This window comes from Martes martes (assembly GCF_963455335.1).
Source record: "Martes martes genome assembly, chromosome: 6".
Lineage (NCBI taxonomy): Eukaryota > Metazoa > Chordata > Mammalia > Carnivora > Mustelidae > Martes > Martes martes.
In genome coordinates, this window is record NC_137893.1 from 68,442,524 (window position 1) to 68,466,996 (window position 24,473).

At 38.0% G+C, this 24,473-nt stretch overlaps 1 protein-coding gene across 2 annotated transcripts in view; it reads left to right on the forward strand.

Annotated features, from left to right (window-relative positions):
• MOXD1 (monooxygenase DBH like 1) overlaps positions 1 to 24,473 on the forward strand; it is a 99,712-nt gene that overhangs the window by 14,310 nt on the left and 60,929 nt on the right. For both annotated transcript variants that reach the window (XM_080806242.1, XM_080806243.1), the window contains exons 2-4: positions 13,611 to 13,757; positions 15,378 to 15,545; positions 15,670 to 15,753. In XM_080806242.1, the coding sequence (XP_080662368.1) occupies positions 13,611 to 13,757; positions 15,378 to 15,545; positions 15,670 to 15,753 (399 nt within the window). The remainder of the gene's footprint in view (positions 1 to 13,610; positions 13,758 to 15,377; positions 15,546 to 15,669; positions 15,754 to 24,473) is intronic.

Sequence of the window (24,473 nt, forward strand, 5' to 3'; positions counted from 1 at the left end):
CTGACTTACTTTTCTCTTGCCTCTCGGCATTTTGAAATCTCAATGATATATTTCATCATTTTTTTCAAAGCCTAGTGTTCAAAAGACAAAACATCCTGTAAGAACATGTTTCATTTTTATGACACAACTGCAGATTAACTTTACTGCTGAAGTCTAATTATCAACTCAGATTTTCAAGGGTAACAGGTAATATTTTATCTTTAAAAGGTAAAACAATGAGGGGCGCCTGGGTGGCTCAGTGGGTTAAAGCCTCTGCCTTCAGCTCAGGTCATGATCTCAGGGTCCTGGGATCGAGCCCCACATCGGGCTCTCTGCTCAGCGGGGAGCCTGCTTCCCTTCCCCTCTCTCTGTCTGCCTCTCTGCCTACTTGTGATCTCTGTCTGTCAAATAAATAAATAAAATCTTTAAAAAAAAAAAAAGGTAAAACAATGAAGCACCTGATTAAAATAATAATCCACAATAAAAGCAGAAAATGATACCTTCATGGCAATTCCTACTGAAGTTAATCTTTTATTTATTTGAGAGAGAGAGTGAGAGCACAAGCAGGGGACAGAGGCAGAGGGAGAGGGAGAAGCAGACTCCCTCCTGAGCAGGGAGCATGATGTGGGGCTAGATCCCAGGACCCTAGGATCATGACCTGAGCTGAAGGCAGATGCTGAAAGGACTGAGCCATCCAGGCACCTTGAAGCTGATCTTAATGTAGATATTTGAGTTAGAATATGATTGAAATCCACGTAAAGGGGCGCCTGTGTGGCTCAGTCCGTTAAGCATCTGCCTTCGGCTTGGATCATGATCCCAGGCCAGCATCTGTCTCCTTACTCAGCAGGGAGCAAGCTTTTCCCTCTCCCTCTGCCATTACCCCTGCTTGTGTGCTCTCTCTGTCACATAAATAAAGAAAATTTAAAAAAAAATTCACGTAAAACCATTTAGCTAGAGTACATAAGTTCACATTTCACTTTACAACATTAAAGCTGAATAAACATAAAGAAGAATGGCTTCTGCATATTGACTTAATTAAAACATCTTCAAATTTTATTTTTAAACTTTTACAAAATCTTTACAGAATCATGAATCTCTGAATACTCCTCAACCCTCTTGTCCTCATAAAATCAATTTTTAATGACTCTGAATTGGAGCTTACTTTTTTATTTATCAGTATTTTATGTTAATTTATACTATATGCAGTATGTATTATACAATTAGATATTTATAATGGCTGTGACATCTGACCATGACAGTGAGAGTGCACTGTGATCAATATTCCTATTTTTATTGTAAAAGTGATGGAATATTGAGCACTATAGGAAGATGGCTGAGAAATGGCCTTTACCATGGATGCTCAGTAAAGATGTATCTGATTGTATTTGCCAAATGGGACCTTAAATGGGGGCAAAGGGGTGTCATCCTGTTCTAACTGAAAAGGTGAAAATCAGATTGTCCAAGTGATCTCAGAGAATTTCATAAACATAAGTACTATACAGTCTGGCTTTGTGACTATAAATTTCTAGATTATATTATTGGTTTTCAGGCTCTTAACTGGTTGATGTTTTACTGTCAGTTTCATTCTGCAGGGTTTTTTTGTGGTTTTTTTTTTTTTCCTCCAAGAAGATAATAGTGCAAAATAATGATTCCATGTAATTATCCAGTCAGATGACATGTAGCCCTTTATCAAACTGTCAGGAAACTGCTAAACTCACTGAGCAATACTTTTTTGGATTTAGCCAATCTGCATGAAGGATTTTCAAGATTGACTATTCTTTGGGTGACTTGCTTTCTTTTCATCTCTTCTTTCCTCCCTCCCTTCCTTCTTTTCTTCCTCCTGGAAAGAATAATTGAATGATAGGGAATTGGGGACTCAGATTTTTTTTTCTTTTGCCTCTTTCTCTTTCTGTCACACTTCATTGCACTTTTAAGTTTTGCCATATACCATTTTCTTTATTTTAAAATATTGACCCCATTAAGACTGTGTTGGGTTGGTTCATGTATTCTCTTAATTCAGCTTGAAGGAAGAAAGAAGGTGTTGCGAGGGAATAATTTTGCTCCCCCAAGTGAAACTATTTCCACACCACTAAGATGTTAATATAGGATGATGGTTCCTGAATTAGCATTAGAGGAAAAATTTATAATTTATAATTTATTAATTACATAATAGTTTATATAATTAATTAAAATTATAATTTAAAAATAATAATTTAGAATTAGCAAGAGGAAAAGCAGGATGCTTCTTTTAAAATTACACATATTTAATAAGCATCTGCAGTATGCAAGTCACTCAGGATATAAATTCACATTAGAAAACATTCTGAAACATGGTTTCTCTCTCTTAGATCTGGGGTTTTTTTGTGGGTTTTTTTGCATTTTTTTAAATTGTTTTTGCCTCATTTCTTTAAAATAGGTAGGAAATGCCCTTTAAGTATAAGAGGATTTCAAAGAGCTGTTGCATGCATCAACTTTTTTTTTTCTGAATGCTGATGTCAGTTTCGTAAGATTCATGTCCATTTAGGGGCTAAAAGGTCACAACAACATTCCCAGATTTCAGGGCCAGATGTGTGTGCGTGGCAGATCATGCCAACTCAAACTCATGCTAGCATCTGGTTAAACACATTCCACACCGATTTTAACCATATGTAAATGTAATTGAGAACAATTGAGAAAATAAGCTGTCTCCCTCTTTTTGTTCATTTACAGCACAAACAACTATATTAAAGGTACAAATGTATAGCTGGATTGGTAAGATTAGCTTTCTATTTCCAGGCAATTACCGCATGGTTGAGAAGATAATTTTTATCTAGAATATATTGCAGGCTCCATGGGAATGCAAAAGAGGAGTAAGGATTCTAAGAGGGAATGATCACTTCCAGTTGGAATGATCAAAGAAAACTTCATAGAGGAGCTAGAGTCACGAGTCTTGAAGAGAAGGAAGTGTTTCAGTGGAATTAAGTTTTAATGGGTGGATTTAGTGGGGAGGATTTCTCAGTGGAGTGAAGAGAGTAGGGGGAATAGAGAAGAGTGTGAACAAAAGCTAGGAGATGGAAAAAGGCAGAATTTGAGGGGAATAATAAATAGATAATAGAGACCATGCGGTAGGATTAATGGTGACACTATGAAAAACCAGGTTAGGCTGAGTTGTAGAAAAACTTGAATCTGAATTATAGAACTTTGTACTATAGACCATTGAATAAAATACAGTGACACATTGAGTGTGATTTTGACATAAATAATACAGGTGATACTCTGAAGTGAGGTAGAAGAAGTTGTAATAGAGTAGAAGTAAAAGATGGGATATTTTTTCAAAGGTGGAACTGATAGGATTGTGGAAGTGTGAGTACCAGAGGAAGAAGTTAAAGAAGACTGCAGTTTTGAATTTGGATAGTGGGAGAATGGCAGGATACTGAAAGAAATTCAGGAAAACAAATCTTAGAGACAAAGGGTAGATACAATTTTGGTTATATTGCACTCTGAAATGACACTAAGACTTCCAAGTGGAGTTATCCAGTAGACTTTTAGATATGTGATACTGAAGGAAGGCAGTGATTGGAAACGCCTAGAGTAGATGAGATTCCCAAAGAATGAAATATGAAGACAGGAGATAATGTCAGGGACAGAATTTGATGTTTATGCTTAGAGAATGGGAATAGTAGAGATAAACTGTCAGAAGTAGTCAATAGTGGGGCTGTCCAGAAGTGAGAAATGTGGACATCCTTGCCTTTTCCCCAAGACTTAATTGTCCCCAAACTTGGGGGAAGAATTTAGACTTTCATCATTAACTATGATGTTTTCTGTAGGATTTTTTTATGGATGCTTTTTTTTTTTTTTTTAGATTATTTATTTATTTATTTAACAGATGCAGATCACAAGTAGGCAGAGAAGCGGCAGAGATAGAGGAGGAAGCAGTCTCCGCACTGAGCAGAGAGCCCGATGTGGGGCTCGATCCCAGGACCCTGGGACCATGACCTGAGCCGAAGGCAGAGGCTTTAACCCACTGAGCCACCCCAGGCACCCCTGAAAGGACTTTTCTTTTTTTTTTTTTTTTTTTTTCTTTTTTTTCTTTTCTTTTATTTTTTTTTTAAATTTTTTATTTTAATAAACATATAATGTATTTTTATCCCCAGGGGTACAGGTCTGTGAATCATCTGGTTTACACATTTCACAGCACTCATCATAGCCCATACCCTCCCCAATGTCCATTTCCCCACCACCCTCTCCCGTCCCCCTTCCCCCCCGCAACCCTCAGTCTGTTTCTTGAGATTGAGTCTTTTATGGTTTGTCTCCCTCCCAATCCCATCTTTTCATTTTTTCTTTTCCTACCTCCCCCCAAACCCCCCCACCTTGCATCTCCCCTTCCTCATATCAAAGAGATCATATGATAGTTATATTTCTCGGATTGACTTATTTCGCTAAGCATGATACCCTCTAGTTCCATCCACGTCGTCGCAAATGGCAAGATTTCATGTCTTTTGATGGCTGCATAGTATTCCATTGTGTATATATACCACATCTTCTTTATCCATTCATCTGTTGATGGACATCTAGGCGCTTTCCACAGTTTGGCTATTGTGGACATTGCTGCTATAAACATTCGGGTGCACGTGCCCCTTCGGAGCACCACGTTTGTATCTTTAGGATATATACCCAGGAGTGCAATTGCTGGGTCGTAGGGTAGCTCTATTTTCAGTTTTTTGAGGAACCTCCACACTGTTTTCCAGAGTGGTTGCACCAGCTTGCATTCCCACCAACAGTGTAGGAGGGTTCCCCTCTCTCCGCATCCTCGCCAGCATCTGTCATTTCTTGACTTGTTAATTTTAGCCATTCTGACTGGTGTGAGGTGGTATCTCATTGTGGTTTTGATTTGTATTTCCCTGATGCCGAGTGATGTGGAGCATTTTTTCATGTGTCTGTTGGCCATCTGGATGTCTTCCTTGCAGAAATGTCTGTTCATGTCCTCTGCCCATTTCTTGACTGGATTATTTGTTCTTTGGGTATTGAGTTTGATAAGCTCTTTATAGATTTTGGATACGAGCCCTTTATCTGATATGTCGTTTGCAAATATCTTCTCCCATTCTGTCAGTTGTCTTTTGGTTTTGTTTACTGTTTCCTTTGCTGTGCAAAAGCTTTTAATCTTGATGAAATCCCAATAGTTCATTTTTGCCCTTGCTTCTGTTGCCTTTGGCGATGTTCCTAGGAAGAAGTTGCTGCGGTTGAGGTCAAAGAGGTTGCTGCCTGCATTGTCCTCAAGGATTTTGATAGATTCCTTTCGCACATTGAGGTCCTTCATCCACTTTGAGTCTATTTTCGTGTGTGGTGTAAGGAAATAGTCCAATTTCATTTTTCTGCATGTGGCTGTCCAATTTTCCCAGCACCATTTGTTGAAGAGGCTGTCTTTTTTCCATTGGATATTCTTTCCTGCTTTGTCGAAGATTAGTTGACCATAGAGTTGAGGGTCTATTTCTGGGCTCTCTATTCTGTTCCATTGATCTATATGTCTGTTTTTGTGCCAGTACCATACTGTCTTGATGATGACAGCTTTGTAATAGAGCTTGAAGTCTGGAATTGTGATGCCACCGACTTTGGCTTTCTTTTTCAATATTCCTTTGGCTATTCGAGGTCTTTTCTGGTTCCATATAAATTTTAGGATTATTTGTTCTATTTCTTTAAAAAAAATGGATGGGATTTTGATAGGGATTGCATTAAATGTGTAGATTGCTTTAGGTAGAATAGACATTTTCACAATATTTGTTCTTCCAATCCATGAGCATGGAATATTTTTCCATTTCTTTGTGTCTTCCTCAATTTCTTTCATGAGTACTTTATAGTTTTCTGAGTATAGATTCTTTGCCTCTTTGGTTAGATTTATTCCTAGGTATCTTATGGTTTTGGGTACGATTGTAAATGGGACTGACTCCTCAATTTCTCTTTCTTCTGTCTTGTTGTTAGTGTAAAGAAATGCGACTGATTTCTGTGCATTGACTTTATATCCTGACACTTTACTGAATTCCTGTATAAGTTCTAGCAGTTTTGGAGTGGAGCCTTTTGGGTTTTCCACATATAGTATCATATCATCTGCAAAGAGTGATAGTTTGACTTCTTCTTTGCCGATTTGGATGCCTTTAATTTCTTTTTGTTGTCTGATTGCTGAGGCTAGGACTTCTAGTACTATATTGAACAGCAGTGGTGATAACGGACATCCCTGCCGTGTTCCTGACCTTAGCGGAAAAGCTTTCAGTTTTTCTCCATTGAGAATGATATTTGCGGTGGGTTTTTCATAGATGGCTTTGATAATATTGAGGTATGTGCCTTCTATCCCTACACTTTGAAGAGTTTTAATCAGGAAGGGATGCTGCACTTTGTCAAACGCTTTTTCAGCATCTATTGAGAGTATCATATGGTTCTTACTCTTTCTTTTATTAATGTATTGTATCACATTGATGGATTTGCGGATGTTGAACCAACCTTGCAGCCCTGGAATAAATCCCACTTGGTCGTGGTGAATAATCCTTTTAATGTACTGTTGGATCCTATTGGCCAGTATTTTGGTGAGAATTTTCGCATCTGTGTTCATCAAGGATATTGGTCTGTAATTCTCTTTTTTGGTGGGATCCTTGTCTGGTTTTGGGATCAAGGTGATGCTGGCCTCATAGAATGAGTTTGGAAGTTTTCCTTCCATTTCTATTTTTTGGAACAGTTTCAGGAGAATAGGAATTAATTCTTCTTTAAATGTTTGGTAGAATTCCCCTGGGAAGCCGTCTGGTCCTGGACTTTTGTTTGTTTGAAGATTTTTGATGACTGTTTCAATCTCCTTACTGGTTATGGGTCTGTTCAGGTTATCTATTTCTTCCTGGTTCAGTTGTGGTAGTTTATACATCTCTAGAAATGTATCCATTTCTTCCAGGTTGTCAAATTTGTTGCCATAGAGTTGCTCGTAGTATGTTCTTATAATTGTTTGTATTTCTTTGGTGTCGGTTGTGATCTCTCCTCTTTCATTCATGATTTTATTTATTTGCGTCCTTTCTCTTTTCTTTTTGATAAGTCTGGCCAGGGGCTTATCAATCTTATTAATTCTTTCAAAGAACCAGCTCCTAGTTTTGTTGATTTGTTCTATTGTTTTTTTAGTTTCTATTTCATTGATTTCTGCTCTGATCTTTATGATTTCTCTTCTCCTGCTGGGTTTAGGCTTTCTTTGTTGTTCTCTCTCCAGCTCCTTTAGGTGTAGGGTTAGGTTGTGTATTTGAGACCTTTCTTGTTTCTTGAGAAAGGCTTGCACTGCTATATATTTTCCTCTCAGGACTGCCTTTGTTGTATCCCACAGATTTTGAACTGTTGTGTTTTCATTATCATTTGTTTCCATGAATTTTTTCAATTCTTCTTTAATTTCCTGGTTGACCCATTCATTTTTTAGAAGGATGCTGTTTAGTCTCCATGTATTTGCGTTCTTTCCAAATTTCCTCTTGTGATTGAGTTCGAGCTTCAGAGCATTGTGGTCTGAAAATATGCAGGGAATGATCTCGATCTTTTGGTACCGATTGAGACCTGATTTATGACCCAGGATGTGGTCTATTCTGGAGAATGTTCCATGTGCACTAGAGAAGAATGTATATTCTGTTGCTTTGGGATGGAATGTTCTGAATATATCTGTGATGTCCATCTGGTCCAGTGTGTCATTTAAGGCCTTTATTTCCTTGTTGATCTTTTGCTTAGATGATCTGTCCATTTCAGTGAGGGGAGTGTTAAAGTCCCCTGCTATTATTGTATTACTGTCGATGTATTTCTTTGATTTTGTTATTAATTGGTTTATATAGTTGGCTGCTCCCATGTTAGGGGCATAGATATTTAAGATTGTTAGATCTTCTTGTTGGACAGACCCTTTGAGTATGATATAGTGTCCTTCCTCATCTCTTATTATAGTCTTTGGCTTAAAATCTAATTGATCTGATATAAGGATTGCCACCCCAGCTTTCTTCTGATGTCCATTAGCATGGTAGATTGTTTTCCACCCCCTCACTTTAAATCTGGAGGTGTCTTCGGATCTAAAATGAGTTTCTTGTAGGCAGCATATTGATGGGTTTTGTTTTTTTATCCATTCTGATACCCTGTGTCTTTTGATTGGGGCATTTAGCCCATTAACATTCAGGGTAACTATTGAGAGATATGAATTTAGTGCCATTGTATTGCCTGTAAGGTGATTGTTACTGTATATTGTTTCTGCTTCTTTCTGATCTACTACTTTTAGGGTCTCTCTTTGCTTAGAGGACCCCTTTCAATATTTCCTGTAGAGCTGGTTTGGTGTTTGCAAATTCTTTCAGCTTTTGTTTGTCCTGGAAGCTCTTTATCTCTCCTTCTATTTTCAATGATAGCCTAGCCGGATATAGTATTCTTGGCTGCATGTTTTTCTCGTTTAGTGCTCTGAATATGTCATGCCAGTGCTTTCTGGCCTGCCAGGTCTCTGTGGATAGGTCCGCTGCCAATCTAATGTTTTTACCCTTGTATGTTACAGACTTCTTTTCCCGGGCTGCTTTCAGGATTTTCTCTTTGTCGCTAAGACTTGTAAATTTTACTATCAGGTGACGAGGTGTGGACCTATTTTTATTGATTTTGAGGGGCGTTCTTAGCATCTCCTGGATTTTGATGTTTGTTCCCTTTGCCATATTAGGGAAATTCTCTCCAATAATTGTCTCCAATATACCTTCTGCTCCCCTCTCTCTTTCTTCTTCTTCTGGAATCCCAATTATTCTAATGTTGTGTCGTCTTATGGTGTCACTTATCTCTCGAATCCTCTCCTCGTGTTCCAGTAGTTGTTTGTCTCTCTTTTGCTCAGCTTCTTTATTCTCTGTCATTTGGTCTTCTATGTCACTAATTCTTTCTTCTTCCTCATTTATCCTGGCAGTGAGAGCTTCCATTTTTGATTGCACCTCATGAATAGCTTTTTTGATTTCAACTTGGTTAGATTTTAGTTCTTTTATTTCTCCAGAAAGGGCTTTTATCTCTCCGGAGAGGGTTTCTCTAATATCTTCTATGCCTTTTTCGAGCCCGGCTAGAACCTTGAGAATTGTCATTCTGAACTCTAGATCTGTCATGCTACCTATGTCTGTATTGATTAGGTCTCCAGCCTTCGGTACGGCCTCTTGTTCTTTTTTTTGAGGTGAGTTTTTCCGCCTTGTCATTTTGTCCAGGTAGGATTTGCTTTCTCCTGCTGTGGAATTCCGCTGTTCTTGGTGACTGAAGTTGGTTTTGGATCGGTTTCTTGTTGATCTTCTGGGGGAGGGGCCTGTTGTAGTGATTTTCAAGTGTCCTTGCCGCAGGCGGAATTGCACCGCCCTTGCCAGGGGCCGGGCTAAGGAATCCGCTCGGGTTTGCTTTCGGGAGCTTTTGTTCCCTGAGCGCTTTCCGTAGAGTTCCGGAGGACGGGAATGAAGATGGCGGCCTCCCAGTCTCTCGGCCCGGAGGAGCCGAGAGCTTGGGGTTCCGCTCCTCAGTGCGCTCTCAGAGCAAAGCGCCCAACAGTCCCGCCTCCCTGGCTTGCGGTCGCGCCTCGAGGAAAGCAGTCAATTGTTGGAGCTGGAGAAAAGCGCCGGGTCGCTTTTGTCTCTGTGGCCTCCGGCCGCGCTCCGAGCCCACCCAGCCTGCGACCGGCACAAGGTAACCCTGGGCTTAGAGCTCACTCCTCGGCTTTGTCGCTATAGCCGGCTTCCCCGCTCCAATACCTGCGAGCTCTGTGGCACTCAGACACCCCCAGTCCTTCTGTGACCCTGCGGGTCCTGGGGTTATGCTGACCCCGCCTGGGTTTCCCCCCAGTTTAGCCTCTGGAGCGATGTCTCCCAGTGGAGCCGACTTTTAAAAGTCCCGATTTTGTGCTCCGTCGCTCCGCCGCTTGCCGGGTGCCGGCCCCTCCCCCCGGGGTCTATCTTCCCGTCGCTTTGGATTCACTTCTCCGCAGGTCCTACCTTTCAGAAAGTGATCGATTTTCTGTTTCTGGGATTGTTGCTCTTCTTCTCTTTGATTTCCCGTTGGATTTGTAGGTGTTCACAATGGTTAGATAAGCTATCTAGCTGATCTCCTGCTACCCGATGTCGTCTCAGCCTGCTACTTCTCCGCCATCTTGACTCCTCCTCTATGGATGCTTTTTATAAGGTTAAGAACATTCCCTTCTGCTGTTTGATGAGAGATTTTACCTTGAATGAATGTTTTAAATGGTTTTTCTGTATTTATTAAGATGATTCTGTGGTTTCCTTTTTTAGACTTAAATATAATGAATTACATTGATTGATTTTATAATGTTGAACCAACTCTGCATGATAATGATATATTATCCTTTTTTTAAAAAAATCACTAAATTCTATTTGCTAATATATATTTTTGTAATGTCTTTGATTTTGGTATCAGGGTAATGCTGGCATCAAGCAATGATTTGGGCAGTGCTCTCTGTTCTTTACCTTCTGGAAGACTTTGTGAAGGGTTGATATTACCTCTTCCTTAAATATTTGGTAAAATTCCAAATGAAAGAAACTTGGCTTAGAATTTTCTTTGTAGGAAGGTTTTTACCCATGAGCACACTATAGGACTGTTCAGAGTATCTGTTTTCCTTAATGAATTTTGCTGGTTTATGTCTTTCAAACGTTGCCTGTTTCTCATCTAAATTATCCAAGTTTCTTATGTCTAGGTGTACATAATATTATTAACTTTTTAATGCCTGTAGGATCTAATGTAATGTTTCCCTTTTATTTCATTTGCATCTCTTTGGTTTCTATTGGTATCATCTGTACTTTACTTTATATATCTTTCTCCTGCTTTTCTTTTAGATTAGTATTGTTTTTATGATTCCAAAAAGTGAATATTATTTGGGATAGAAAGAAGGCAAGATATGAGCTGTCATGTATCATAACTGAAATTCTCTTAAAGTGAGATGCATGATCATAAGCGGAGGGTGGGGAAATACTGGCATCTTAAAGAGAGAGGGTTCTAATATTTGTCTCAGGAGGCCTCCTGAGAAAACAGTAAGAGACTCACATGTGCATTTCTAAGCATTAGGAAGGGCTTAGCTCAAGAAAACGTGTAACTGATAATACTATCTTGATAGCTAAGCTGCGGTAGGCTCAAATCTGAAGACATGTATCAAAATAGGCCTTAAGAACTGGAGAATGTGGAGAAAACAAAATGGAATTACAGGGGTGCTTCACATTTCAGTTATAATAAAATCCATTCATGTTTCCCTCAATAAGTTTGAAGATACCAGCATCTTTCAGACAATCACATGTTGCCAGAAGCGTAGAGCTTTCACTTCACCGTCACCTGTTTTTTCACAATATTGAACCCTCAGCAGTTTCTGTAGCATAGACATGCATGCAGGGAATCTTCAGGGAGACCTGAGTGAGGTTTCTCCCATTTTCTCTCAGCTAAGTCATCTGAAAAGCCAGAAAAAGGTGGAATAGCTGAAGGAACTGTTATCGGTGAGTGCGAATAGAAGGAATGGAAAGTTGGCGAGCCGGCTGGATATTCTGTGGGATTAATGGGTTTGGGAACATATTTGCAAGACTAGGATAATTATTCTACTCTTCGTTGCATTTTGTTTCGTGTTCTTTTTGTTTGCAAAAACCATGACTGCTTGAGTCATGACGTGAAATGTGAACTCAGTATCAAGGCTCCATTGATCTGAATCCCTCTCTGTCTCTGGACATTGGTATTTCACCCACAAATTGAAAATCTGTGTGATCAAAAGTGGGAAGATCACAATATGACAGGAATATTTCATTTGAATTGTTTTCACAGTTACAACCGGTTCTCAGAATAAATATTTTGACAGCCCCCAACTTTAGCAGCAGCAAAGTAACGTTTCTTGTAAAAACAAACAATCAAAAAAACCTTAATGTAGATATTTTCTGTAGACTTCCCAGCAGCGTCCACTACAGCGTGTAACAGTGGAGAAGGATGCAGACTTGAGTCAGACAGTCTGGCTTTGAATACTGGCTTTTCAGTTTACCAGCTGCGTGATCCTGAGCAAGATGCTTGACCTCCTTATGCTTTCGTGTCTTTGTCTGTGAAAGAGGAAACTAGTTTTATCTCATAGACCTGATGTGAAGGTGGAAATGAGTTAATGCGTGTGCACGTAATAATACACACTTAAACCGAGCCTTGTGTGTGGGGTGTGCTCGGTGAATTGTAGTTGCCGCAAGGGTGAAAAAGGGTTAGTTAGCCTCTGTGCATCACCGATAATGGGTTTGAGCAAATTTCGGGATGTCAAATTTACACATACTCGATAGCTACCTCAAAAAGTTACTAGGAATAAAAATGCCAGATGCCATCCATTTGAGTGTGACATTTACCATTTAAGGTTTTTTTTCTGGTGTACTTTATTTATTTATTTATTTATTTATCTAAGCGTAGTGATCATTTCTTCAAATGCAATTTTCATGTTAGTAAAAAAAATAATTGTAATTATGTTTCAGCATACATTTTTGAAATCAGCCTTTTATGGCTTGTTAAAAATAAAATATTCTCATGCACAGAAAGGCCAGCACGATTAAGGCCAACTTGGTGTTTTCTATACGTGATGAGAATTAGCACTATGAGTTTTATAATACAGTAATATATTAGTAAGGGCCAAGTGGTAAGATAGTAGGCAAATGGTAAAATATAGTAAGTAAATGGTATATGGTCTAGGGAAATATTTTGGATAAAAACCAAACTGCATTGGTAAAGGGGAAAGGAAATTAGCATTAAATGGGCAATAATCCATTGTAGGTAATTTCCCCTCATTTCTTTATCTTTCAAAACCCATAAAATAGGTATGTATTATCCCCCATTTCACTATGTTAGAACAAAAGCTCACAGAGTTTGACTTCAACAATTCTCCGAGGCTATTTAGGGTAGAGCCAAGGGTCAGGTTCTTGCCATTTGATTTCAAAGCCCACGACCTCTCCATTGCATTTGTCTGCCTCGCAAAAGTTACCACACATCAAGTTTAGTACAAAAATCATCGCTAATCCTTAAAAACAAAATTTCCCCAGTTTTTCAATATCTTGTAATTCAATGAGTTTAATTTCTTTCCATTCTTTTTCACTGCATTTCATTTTAATGAACATTGGGTATGACAGCACATACTGAAATGACCTATATCCTCAGCTGGGGCCTCTTTGCTTTTAGGAGCGGTGAAGGGAAGCCCCAACTCAGATAACAGTGGAAAAGGGCTTTCCTTGGGTTGGTTCTACATGGGTTGGTTCTATCTTTGTCCCAAACTAGTCAATTCACTTTGGAGCAAGCGGTTTCACAGTGTGGAAGTTCCTCTTTTCATTTGTATAATGAAGGAAAAGTACTAGGTGATCTCTGATGTCTGTTTACTCCATCTCTTTCAAGGCTCTATGATACCATAAATCCATATCACATTTTCCCAGAGCGCCTGAGGTTCAAATACGGTTCAGTTTCATAGGGAACTGATTGCCTAGTTGGGATACTCCAGCTCCTTGAAAATTCCCAGGACTTTAGAAATGACTGTAGATACAGGACTTTGTAATAAGCAAGCCCCCAATCACTTTTTTAAGGGCCTATAAATATTCCCAATCTAAATTCTTTTTACTCTGAATCTGGGATGTCCTAATTTTTCTTTTCCATATTTTCCACAGGATTATTTTACAAATGCAAATAGAGAATTGAAAAAAGATGCTCAACAAGATTACCACCTGGAATATGCCATGGAAAATAGCACCCACACAGTAATTGAATTTACCAGAGAGCTGCATACATGTGACATAAATGACAAAAGTATAACGGTACGGAGCCTATGTGAGAATGCATGCATGAAGATACTGTACATTTATGGTTGTGAAACACTGCAGAATAAAAGGAACAAATATGTAAAAATAACCTTTGCAAACAAAGTCACACAGTCTGTTTTAGAGTACCTTTGAAATCTTTTTAGAAGCCACAGAAAATCTAAGACTATACATTTGAAGAAAGGCAATTTTTGTGTGAATCTCACATTTTGAAGGGCCATTTTAAAGTGAGTATGATTTTATCTGTAAGAGCTCTAGCTTTTTCTATATCAAGTTGGAGAATCCACAATAGATAAGGGTTGGAAAAAAATGTATTACACAAGAGGGTATGATGATGAATATCAGGGTATAATTCACCTGATTTGTGACTGGTTCATTTTTGTAAATTTGTAAAATCGAGATGAATAGCAGATTGATTAAAATTGCTACCGACATGTTATACAAGATTTTTTATTGCTTCATGCAAACATTAATATCTTTATGCATATGCAAATTAAATATTTAGACAGTATATAATTCATGTGGTACTTAGGAAGTTTCATGAATTTCTTGGATCGATTTCATTTTGTATAGATCAATCAAATTATCTTTTTTATTTGATAAAGCTTCAAAAATGGGAATGTAAAAATCTGAAACAGTTTTGATTAACATTCAGCGTAAAGAGTCAAAGAGGAAGAAACAGAACACATGCAAAGACATGGATCACTTTTTATGTAATATACAGTGCAATTATACTTTAATTGGAAAAATAATTATAGTCATTTGACATATTAAGAAAGAATATAGCTTTTAAAATAAATAGCTTTTGCTTTATTATTTATTTTCAAAGTTCTTATTACAAAGATCTGGCAAAGACACCTTTATCTGTGGGAGGACTGAACAATTTCTTCATACCTCAGCAAGCCCTCCCCCTCCCTGCTCCAGCACCCCTTGGGCAATCTCTTGTTTGCTAAATGGAAACCGATTTCACCTGACAGTACTTTCCCTTGTTGGGACACTCTAGTCCCTTGGAAATTCCCAGGATTCATAAATGACTAAAGCTAGATTCTCGGATAATAAACCCCAAATCAGAAATGCCTCCCGTGTTTACACTTTCTGTCAATTCATACACATGACCAGGCTAGTGCCTAGGAAAAATATATTATGAACGTAAAGGTACTGATCTGGAAAGCCGTTTTAATTTTCATTCTGTTTATTTTCCCTAAAATGTTGCATGGCATTAAAACAGGTTTTAATTTTATAGAATCTTGCATCTGAACAGGAGTATTTGCTTGGTAACTACAAGTTGCTAGTTTGCAGACCTAGTGTGAAGATTATTTACTGTTGTCATGTGCGTGAAAGGATAACCACGGAGTCCGTCGTTCTTTGCTCTCTCAGAAGACATAATCTTGCGTGCTGAGAGAGACTATTTCTTCCAAAAAGAAAGTCGTCTATTTGGAAACTTAATGACTTAATCAAATTGACCATTAATCCTAGAGACCATACTGAGGACTCCAAATGTCATTATTCTCTTTTCTTCATGTCTCTATCCGGCTTCCAATGGAGTTCTCTAAACTCAGCTCAGTGGTAAGGACAGGTCTCTCATGAGATATAATGATGCTCCTGTGTGATCCCTAGGAGAGCACTGTGAGAGTGATCTGGGCGTACCACCATGAAGATGTGGGAGAAGCCGGCCCCAAGTACCATGACTCCAATCGTGGCACCAAGAGTCTACGGCTGTTGAATCCTGAAAAAACCAACGTGTTATCTACAGCCATACCATACTTTGACCTGGTGAATCAGGACGTAAGATTTTTCAGGTTTTGTGGCTGGAAGGGTGGGTTTATTGAAATCATGTAGGAGTTTTTAACTTACACTGCTGTGTTTAATAGTGTGACTTTGTGTTCCCCTCCCCTTTTTATTAAGACAGGTCCCCATCCCAAACAAAGGTACAACCTATTGGTGCCAAATGTTTAAGATTCCTGTGTTCCAAGAAAAGCATCATGTAATAAAGGTATGTGACTCAATCACAGGCTAAACTTAATATGTATGAATGGAGGAGAAATTGTTGTTAAAATGAAAATGACTAAAAAAATTGAAATGATTTTCAAGTGTGTGAAAGTTATTTCAAGAACAAAGAACTGGCTTATCTGACTCACACCCTGTCTTGGGAGTCACTGAATTTAGAGAGAAATCTTGGATTGTAGCCAGGATTTTGGTTTTTGTCTCCTAATTTTACATTTTAAGGTAAAACTTGGGGGATGCATTTGAACACTGCTAGTTATTTCTCTTTTCTTTTTTAAAAAAGATTTTATTTATTTATTTATTTATTTTAGAGAGAGAGCGCACGCACATGGGCACATAGAGTAGGGCAGGGAGGAGTAGAGGGGGAGGGAAAGGATTGGGGGGGAAGAATCTCAAGCAGAACTCCATGCTTGGTGGGGAGCCTGATGGGGTGGGGGGGCTCAGTCTCTCGACCCAGAGATGATGACCTGAGTCAAAATCAAGAGTCAGGCGCTTAACCGACTGAGCCACCCAAACACCCCAACACTGGTTAGGTTTTTTTTTGGTTTTTTTTTTAAGATTTTTATTTATTTATTTCACAGAGAGAGATCACAAGTAGGCAGAGAGGCAGGCAGAGAGAGAGGAGGAAGCAGGCTCCCTGCCGAGCAGAGAGCCCGATGCGGGACTCAATCCCAGGACCCTGAGATCATGACCTTAGCTGAAGGCAGAGGCTTAACCCACTGAGCCACCCAGGCACCCTGGGTGGTTATATGTATGTGTGTGTGTATATATACACACATATATATACACACACACATACATATAACCAACACTGGTTATTTCTTAGGCAACATTGTACAGTTGGAATTGCTGGAGTTTCGATTTAAATAATACATTTGCATATCAATAAATTATATACAGGAAGATTACATCCCCACCAATATTGTTTGAAAATGTCTGCTTCATTGTAAATTTTGGATATTGTCAAAAAATATTTTTTATAGTGATTTTTATTGAAAACAGGAAAATGAGTGGATGCCCACAACATTAAAAAAATTCAGAACTGGGTGAGAAAGAAGCCCACTTTGCCTGTGGCCTCTAATTTTCTCCCACCTCTACCAGGAATAGTCTCCCAAAACTTTTGCATCTAGTTAGTGAATGAACAAGTATTTTTGAGGGATTACACGTCCTTGGCTCTGTGCTAGAAAGTGTTTGGTAGTTCCACAGAGGCTGAATATATAGCCCATGCGTTCAAAGAACCTGGGAGAAGTGTCCTAGACACAGGAAAGAAGAACATAGAATTTAGTCGTGCATACAAATGCTCTAAACATTCAGAAGGCCGACGTCATCCGCTTTTCGCCAGCCCCCAGACCGTGTAACAAAGCAGTGTGGATGTGAGAAAGGAGCAAACCTGTAGATTCTAGAATCCAGAAGGAAGTATATGGGCTCGACTCACAGGTTGTTTCTTGAACTAATTTTGTGCTCTCAGGTAAGTAGCGCTGGGGTAATGCCCTGGCTTCTTCGTCTGTAAAGGGTGGTCCACTGTAACACTGTCCCTGCTAACCTCAAAACATTTTGGCAGAAATGGAAACACTGAGTACATTCTATAAAGTGACTTAAATTTGTTAATTTCTAATTTATTTGTCCAGAGGCATAGAGCTGCCTTTTGTTTGTACATATGATTCATAACTACTTACAGAGACAAGAGGGGCAGGTTGAGGGAATGTTTATTGAATTACTAAGTAGTCCTAAATATTTGTGGAGTATTTTTGCAATTGGAAGACTTACTAACAATGAGACTTCAAATGAGACACTTATTTCTGTGCAATGTTATTTTCTCTTTCTTCCATGTGCCTTAATACTGTGCCCAAGGCCAGCATTATGCCAGTGAAAAGCCTTTCTCAGGAAAGAGAATGGTATATTTATATATACTTTGTGTCATATTGTACTGTGTGTCATTTGCAGTAAATTTAATGGGAACTCAGCTTAAGGGACAAATTTAGAAAACTACAGGGTCAGAAATTAAAGCAAATGTTTCATAAAATGGGTCCCTGATTCATTTTTCAGCAAATGTTAATCGATAGGATATGAAGTGCTTAACTACTTATATCAATGCATTTTTTAAAAAGATTTTATTTATTTATTTGACAGAGAAAGAGAGCACAAGCAGGAGGGAGAGGGAGAAACAGGCTCTCTGCTGAGCAGGGAGCCAGATGTGGGCCTTGATCCCAGGACTCTGGGATCATGACCTGAGCTGAAGGCAGGCACTTAACCCACTGAGCCACCCAGGTGCCCCCATCAATGCATTTTTATTCTCAGTTGTTATTTTTTTTTTTAAAGATTTTATTTATTTATTTGACAGAGAGAGAAATCACAAGTAGGCAAAGAGGCAGGCAGGGGGTGGGACCGGAAGCAGGCTCCCTGCTGAGCAGAGAGCCCAATGCGGGGCTCCATCCCAGGACCCTGAGATCATGACCTGAGCCGAAGGCAGAGGCTTAACCCACTGAGCCACCCAGGTGCCCCTCTTAGTTGTTATTAATGCTAATAATTAAGTTGAATGAAAAACGGATTTGCTCTTAAGGGGAGTCAATATATCTTCCAACTCTCTAAGTAGGACACTTTCTCGGTATCCCATCAAAGAATTTTCCATCTCATGGTTATCATAGTAATACTCAGATATGTGGGCGTGTATTAAGTATCTGGAGTTCTATAAAATGATGAAAGTTCTTTACTCCTAGCAAGAGGGGATTTGAGGGAGAGAGGAGTGGTTATACAAAATTTGGGTGCTGCAGGGGCAGAGGGTTGGTGGCTAGAACTTAAAATTCTATTATTACTTAAAAATACCATTTATAGAATAGGTTCCTGAGCTTGTTAAACCCTAAAACATTTTAAAGGTTGTTAAGTATTATGAGACATTTTACTTAGAAATGAACTTAAGTATTGTATACAAAAAGAGAAGGGGTGCCTGGCTGGCTTAGTCAGAGGAGAATGTGACTTCTGACCTCTAGGTTGTGAGTTCGAGCTCCATGTTGGGTGAAGAGATTACTTAAAAATAAAGTCTTAAAAAGGAAAAAAACCCAAAAAGAGAAGAGAAAGCTTTAGTTAGAAAATAAATTCAAAATATTTAAGTTGTAAAAATAGGGACACCTGGGTGGTTCACTTGGTTAAGTGACTGATTTTGGCTCAGATCCTGATCTCAGGTTCCTGGAATGGGCCTGCCTCAGGGTCCCAGCTCAGTCCCAGCTCAGCAGGCAGGGCAGTTGGTTTGAGGCTTCTTTCTCTCCCTCTGCCCCTCCCCCAACTGGCTCTCTCTCTCCTTTTCTCTCTCTCTCTCGCTCGCTCAAATAAATAAACAAATCTTTAAAAATAAAGATTATAAAAATAATTCAGGTTCTACATGTTTGGAGACAGTCTTAAAAAGTTTTAATTTGTGGCGTATGCCAGTTTACAATAAAATTTTAATACGTTTCTACAGTAGAATTCATAGATTTAATACTTACCTTGAGAAATTACCTAACTTCCATTGTCTTTCCCTTAGCAGAGATGATTTCTAGTAATTTAAGAAAATTGTATCTTCTTTTCACAGACTCAAAGACTCCTATGTTTTGAAAAGCCATGAGCTAGGTGCTTGTCCTTATTCCTCATTTTATGTCCCACAAATCACTGGATCAAAAAGCCTCAGTTTTCTGATACAAAAAACAAAACGTACTTTCTCAGAAAAAAGAAAATGGCTTTTATATTGTGTTATATTATGTGTCATTTGCAGTGAGTTTTAAGAACATATTGATAACAGGGGCGCCTGAGTGGCTTAGCGGGTTAAAGCCTCTGCCTTCAGCTCAGGTCATGATCCCAGGGTCCTGGGATCAAGCCCCACATCGGGATCTCTGCTCGGCGGGGAGCCTGCTTCCTCCTCTCTCTCTCTGCCTGCCTCTCTGCCTACTTGTGATTTCTGTCTGTCAAATAAATAAATAAAATCTTAAAAAAAAAGAAAAAAAAAGAACATATCAATAATAGTAATACTGCAAGAAATCAACTTTGTTGTCTGGACTCTCATTTCAAACAAAGAAAAGTGTGTAATTGCAGTTTGATTGTTAATACTACTGCCCAGTATATATTTTGTAGTTATAATAACTATAAAATTAAGCCGATAAATAAAATATATGAGTGGCTTTTGTGAATATATTTAATGTAAATGACTAAAATAAAAAATATTGGTTATATTTTAATTTAAATTTTAATCATGTAATGATAACAATCATTTGCTACCAAAAATATGAAATAAGGTAAATATTTTCTAAAATTATAAACTAACAAAGGTAAATAATTTCTAAAAGTATAAACAAAAAAGGTCAATAATTTCATCTGCAGGAGAAATGGGATTGTGATAAAAATTGTTGGTGGCTTTAATTCACTTGTGATTCCAATTTATTGATTTGTATTTTGATTTTTGTGGAAAATATTTAAATTGTGATTTGAAAATATTTGTATTATCAGATGACAGCATCTCACACTAGAAGATAGATATGGAGATTATACAAAGAAAACTCTTAACAATTTATAGTAAAATCATACCTCTCATGTGAGACCACTTCTGTGACTCTCATGAGAGCCACTGTCCAGCCCATATCTCCCTATTTGAATATGACCCTATTTAAGCTTTGCCAAATATGTAACTTCACCTTAAATTTAAAGTTTTGGGAGAAAGTGATTCTTTTCTACTCTCTTTAGTCAGTAGTGATATCATTATCACCTGATAGTAACAACTGGATATGATCTGCTAGAAGCTGGGGTTATCAGTTGGTTTAGCACACTGTTTTGTGTGTGTGTGTGTGTGTGTGTGTGTGTGTGTAGCCTTTATTGCCAGAGAATGCTCCATAGATGAACTAAACTCCGAACTCCTCCATTTAAACTTGATCTATCTTATTTGATTTAATAAATAATTGTTGATGGCCTATCATGTTAAAGAGGAGGAAAAAGAAGAACAGCCGGCTGACTCATCATCCTGTAGCCATCTCGCCTTAAAGGCCCACCTTTCTTATAGGGCAGCAGTAAGCCCTTTGGTCTCTTAGGTGAGTTCTGTGCTCTGATGGGCCAGATGTGGATGCCTTCTTGCCATTATTAGTCATTCATCCATGAGAAAGTTATTTGTCACCAACATTTTATGATTTTAATTCTAATGGTAACTTCCTATGGGATTATTTGGACTGAAGGTTATGTAGCAGTTAAAAAATTTTTATTACCACTTGGCACTGTATCTGACACATAGAAAACTCTTAACAAACTCAGCTATTATTATCAGGCTTTTTTTTTTCCCCCAATGTTGCTGCCTGAATGACTTTTCACTGAAAACTGCTGTTTAGTGAGGAGACCCAGAAAAGGAAAGAGCGTCATGCTAAAAGATTGGCTATGGCTGAGTGTTAAGAGAGAATTACCTTTACTTTTTGTGTGACCACTGGCAAATTATTTACTTCCTTGTGCCTCAGTTTTCTCACCTGGAAAATGGGTGTAATAGTTCTCACCTAATAGGGTTGTTATGACTTTTAAGTGAATCAAAGGAATTTAACATATGTATTTAGAACAATGCCTGGCACATAGTGTTTGTTAAATAAGTGAATAAAATTAAGTAGATCACTAGCAATACTCAGTCGCTAATCTGTCAATCATCTTGGTTTCTGGGTTGCGGAGGGATCCCAAACCAGTCAATCCTTTCTAAACAGTCAGAATTCCAAATGAAACCCAGATTGTCCCTCGTTTCACTTCGGGAGGCCACCTTGAAAACTTTCCATTGTAGAGAAATGTGAAGTTGAGATAAACAAAACACTATCATCATTCTTTTCATCAATAGATGCAGTAAGAGAGATGCTCTGCTGTATACTTGCTACTGAACAGAACGTTTTTCTTGACATGATATTAGATGCTGCTGTTCTTTTCCATTGGTGCCATTCATAAATCTGAATGATTTAATTTGGGAGAATGTTTCCTAGGACAAGAAAATCTAAGAATAATTGACACTGAATGACCATGAAATGTTCTTGAAGCCAGAGTACTGTATAGCCATGAAATAGTCATTCAAAAATTGACTTTCCTGTCCTAGACACATGGCATGAGTATATGGGTTTATGTACCATGTTAAATAAACATTGCTGGTCAGTTTCCCTATTATGTTTATTTCTCTTCCTCCTCCTCTCCCTCCACTTCCCCATCCTCCTCCCCCTCCTCCTTCCTCTTTCTCCCTCCTCTTCCTCTCCTCCTCCTTTTTTCTAAATTAAAGGACACCATCACATAGAAAGCTTCAGCATTAACATATTCAGAAATGTCAAGTGTGATAGAGGATTTCTATTTCTGAAAATGTGTAAGACTTCTAAGTTAAATTTAGTAAATTGTAAGAATTTTCAGTGTCAAACTACATGACTTGATGACTATTAGAATGATCTCTTCTTTGTCAGTTTATCTTCTTCCTTTTTTCCCCTGAAATGATATTTCAAAATATATTTTCACTGATGTGATTTTTCTTCTCTGATGGAAATAGCATTTTGGTTTGTCTTCAGGATGCATTTCCACAGACCCTATGTTTTAGTTCTCATTCTTTTTTCATGTGTTCACCTCCAGTTTCTCGTCATTAGGTGGGAGACTAGCAGATGTTTGCTATTGACTGTTGACTGAATGGTTGTATTTTCACCCATTTACGTCCAACTCTTTTAAACTTTTTTAGCTTACCACTGTTTCCCTTTGTCTTTTTACCAATTTAACCATATCTCCTAAAGGCAAATCTTTGGATATTTAGCTAGATCTATTTAGTATGTTGAAAGAAATTAACTTTCAAAGTATACCTTCTGTGAAAATACTTTCTATTCCTTTTAAAAACTTGGCAACACTCTATTTGATTATTAAATTCTTAATACCGATGATTATCCCAGCGCCTGTGCATTTTATCACCCATGGAAAACTCTTTATCTTCTAGAGAAATTATGCTGTAAAATCATAAGAATCTTCTTCTTTAGGAATTTGTCATCCAAAATTTATAAATACCAAAATAATTTTATATATACGTATATTTTAGTGTATCTGTAGTTTCATATATCTCTTATGCACTAGAAGAGATGAAAATACTTGGCCATTTACTGTGGCTGAAATTATAACTCTGTACAGAAAAAAAGTGGGTTGAACTCCGCTCCTAACAATAAAGAGTTGACTCAAATTAGCACATTTGAAAGATTGCTGTCTTAGATTGTTCAGTGTTGCAAAGTTCCTTTCTAGATCTTCTTGAGTTACATCTACTTGACAGAAACATTGGAGATTGTCTAGCTACTTGGGTGTTCTTAATAGCCACTTGAGAATACAAGGTAATTGAATTCACTTTGAAAGCATGTCTTTTCATGGAAGTGATTTATTGCTAACTCTGTCACTAATTAGCTTTCCGACCTTAGAGAAAGTACTTAACCTCTCCCTGGTCCTCAAATTTCTTGTCTGTAAGATAAAGGGATTGGATCCAGTGATTTCAAATGGCTCATTTTACTTCTAAATATCTATGATTTGCTAAACCTGAAAGTGAACTATGTGCTGGGGTTTGGATGCCCTGTGGTCTAAATTGCAGATTCTCCTGCTTCTCACCATCCCTAAGCTTGCTAGGGTGAGAATGCTTAGGACCCTACTGCTTCCCTTGAAGTTTAAAGGCCTCTTTCTTTAGTCCCTTGGGCCTGGGTTCTCCTAGCATGTATTTTGAGACTTAGATTCCCATCTGTAAATGGAGATAATATTTCTTGTCTCAAGTGATAACTACCATTATCAAATGAAATAATATTTATGGAGTTCTTTTATTTTTGGCCTATATTAGATAGCTCATAAATACTACCTACATTTCCAATTTACATTGGATTTGAGAGACCTCTAAATCTTGGAAATAACCTAAGTGAAATAAATGTAAATAAATAAATAAATCTAAATCTTGGACATAATGTCAGTTTTAAATAAGGGTAGAAATTAAGAATGCCATTGTGAGCAAAGCTTACAGGTTGGTGCAGTGCATAGTAGAGGCTCTGGAGATAGGGACAAGTTGTATTCTAACTCTGCTTTTCATTAGCTTGATGACCTTGGGCAAACTTAACTTTCAGAGTTTACATCTTCACTTGTAAAGTAGGAAAAATAATTTCCAGTGAAGATGAAATAAATACAAGTGAAAACACCTGTTGCATAAAAGGCTCATAATTGCTCGTTTTCTTCTCTTGATGGGGATTATAGAGACGGACAACTCAAACTTCATCTAGTACTTTCTCATACTTATCAGGGCTGCACTGAAATCATGATAGGAAGTCAGTTTCTATTTTATTTTGAAGAAAAGATTCCTTGGGAATTAGATTTCATAGTTTCGCTCCCATTATTCTAACCCAAATGAAATTTAAGCTCATTTCCTCCTGTTCCTGTCTAAGTAAGGATAAAATCCAGCTGGTGAATATCCTCTGGGAAATATTCTTTCACATTCTTAGGTCACCCGTTACCCTCCCATTTTGCAGCCTTAAATAGTCCCATTTTCAACAGATAGAAAAAGATATTTCTTCTTCTTTGTTGTTCTTCTACCACCCAACTCTACTCCCAATCTAGTACATTTTTAAAAAGTAGTCTGAAAGGTTGGACAACAATATTGAAAAGCATTACCACATTTATTGATAATTATTAGTTATAAAAATTGGCAAATAAGTTAACGAACAGCACTTTTACCGAAAGCACTAAATC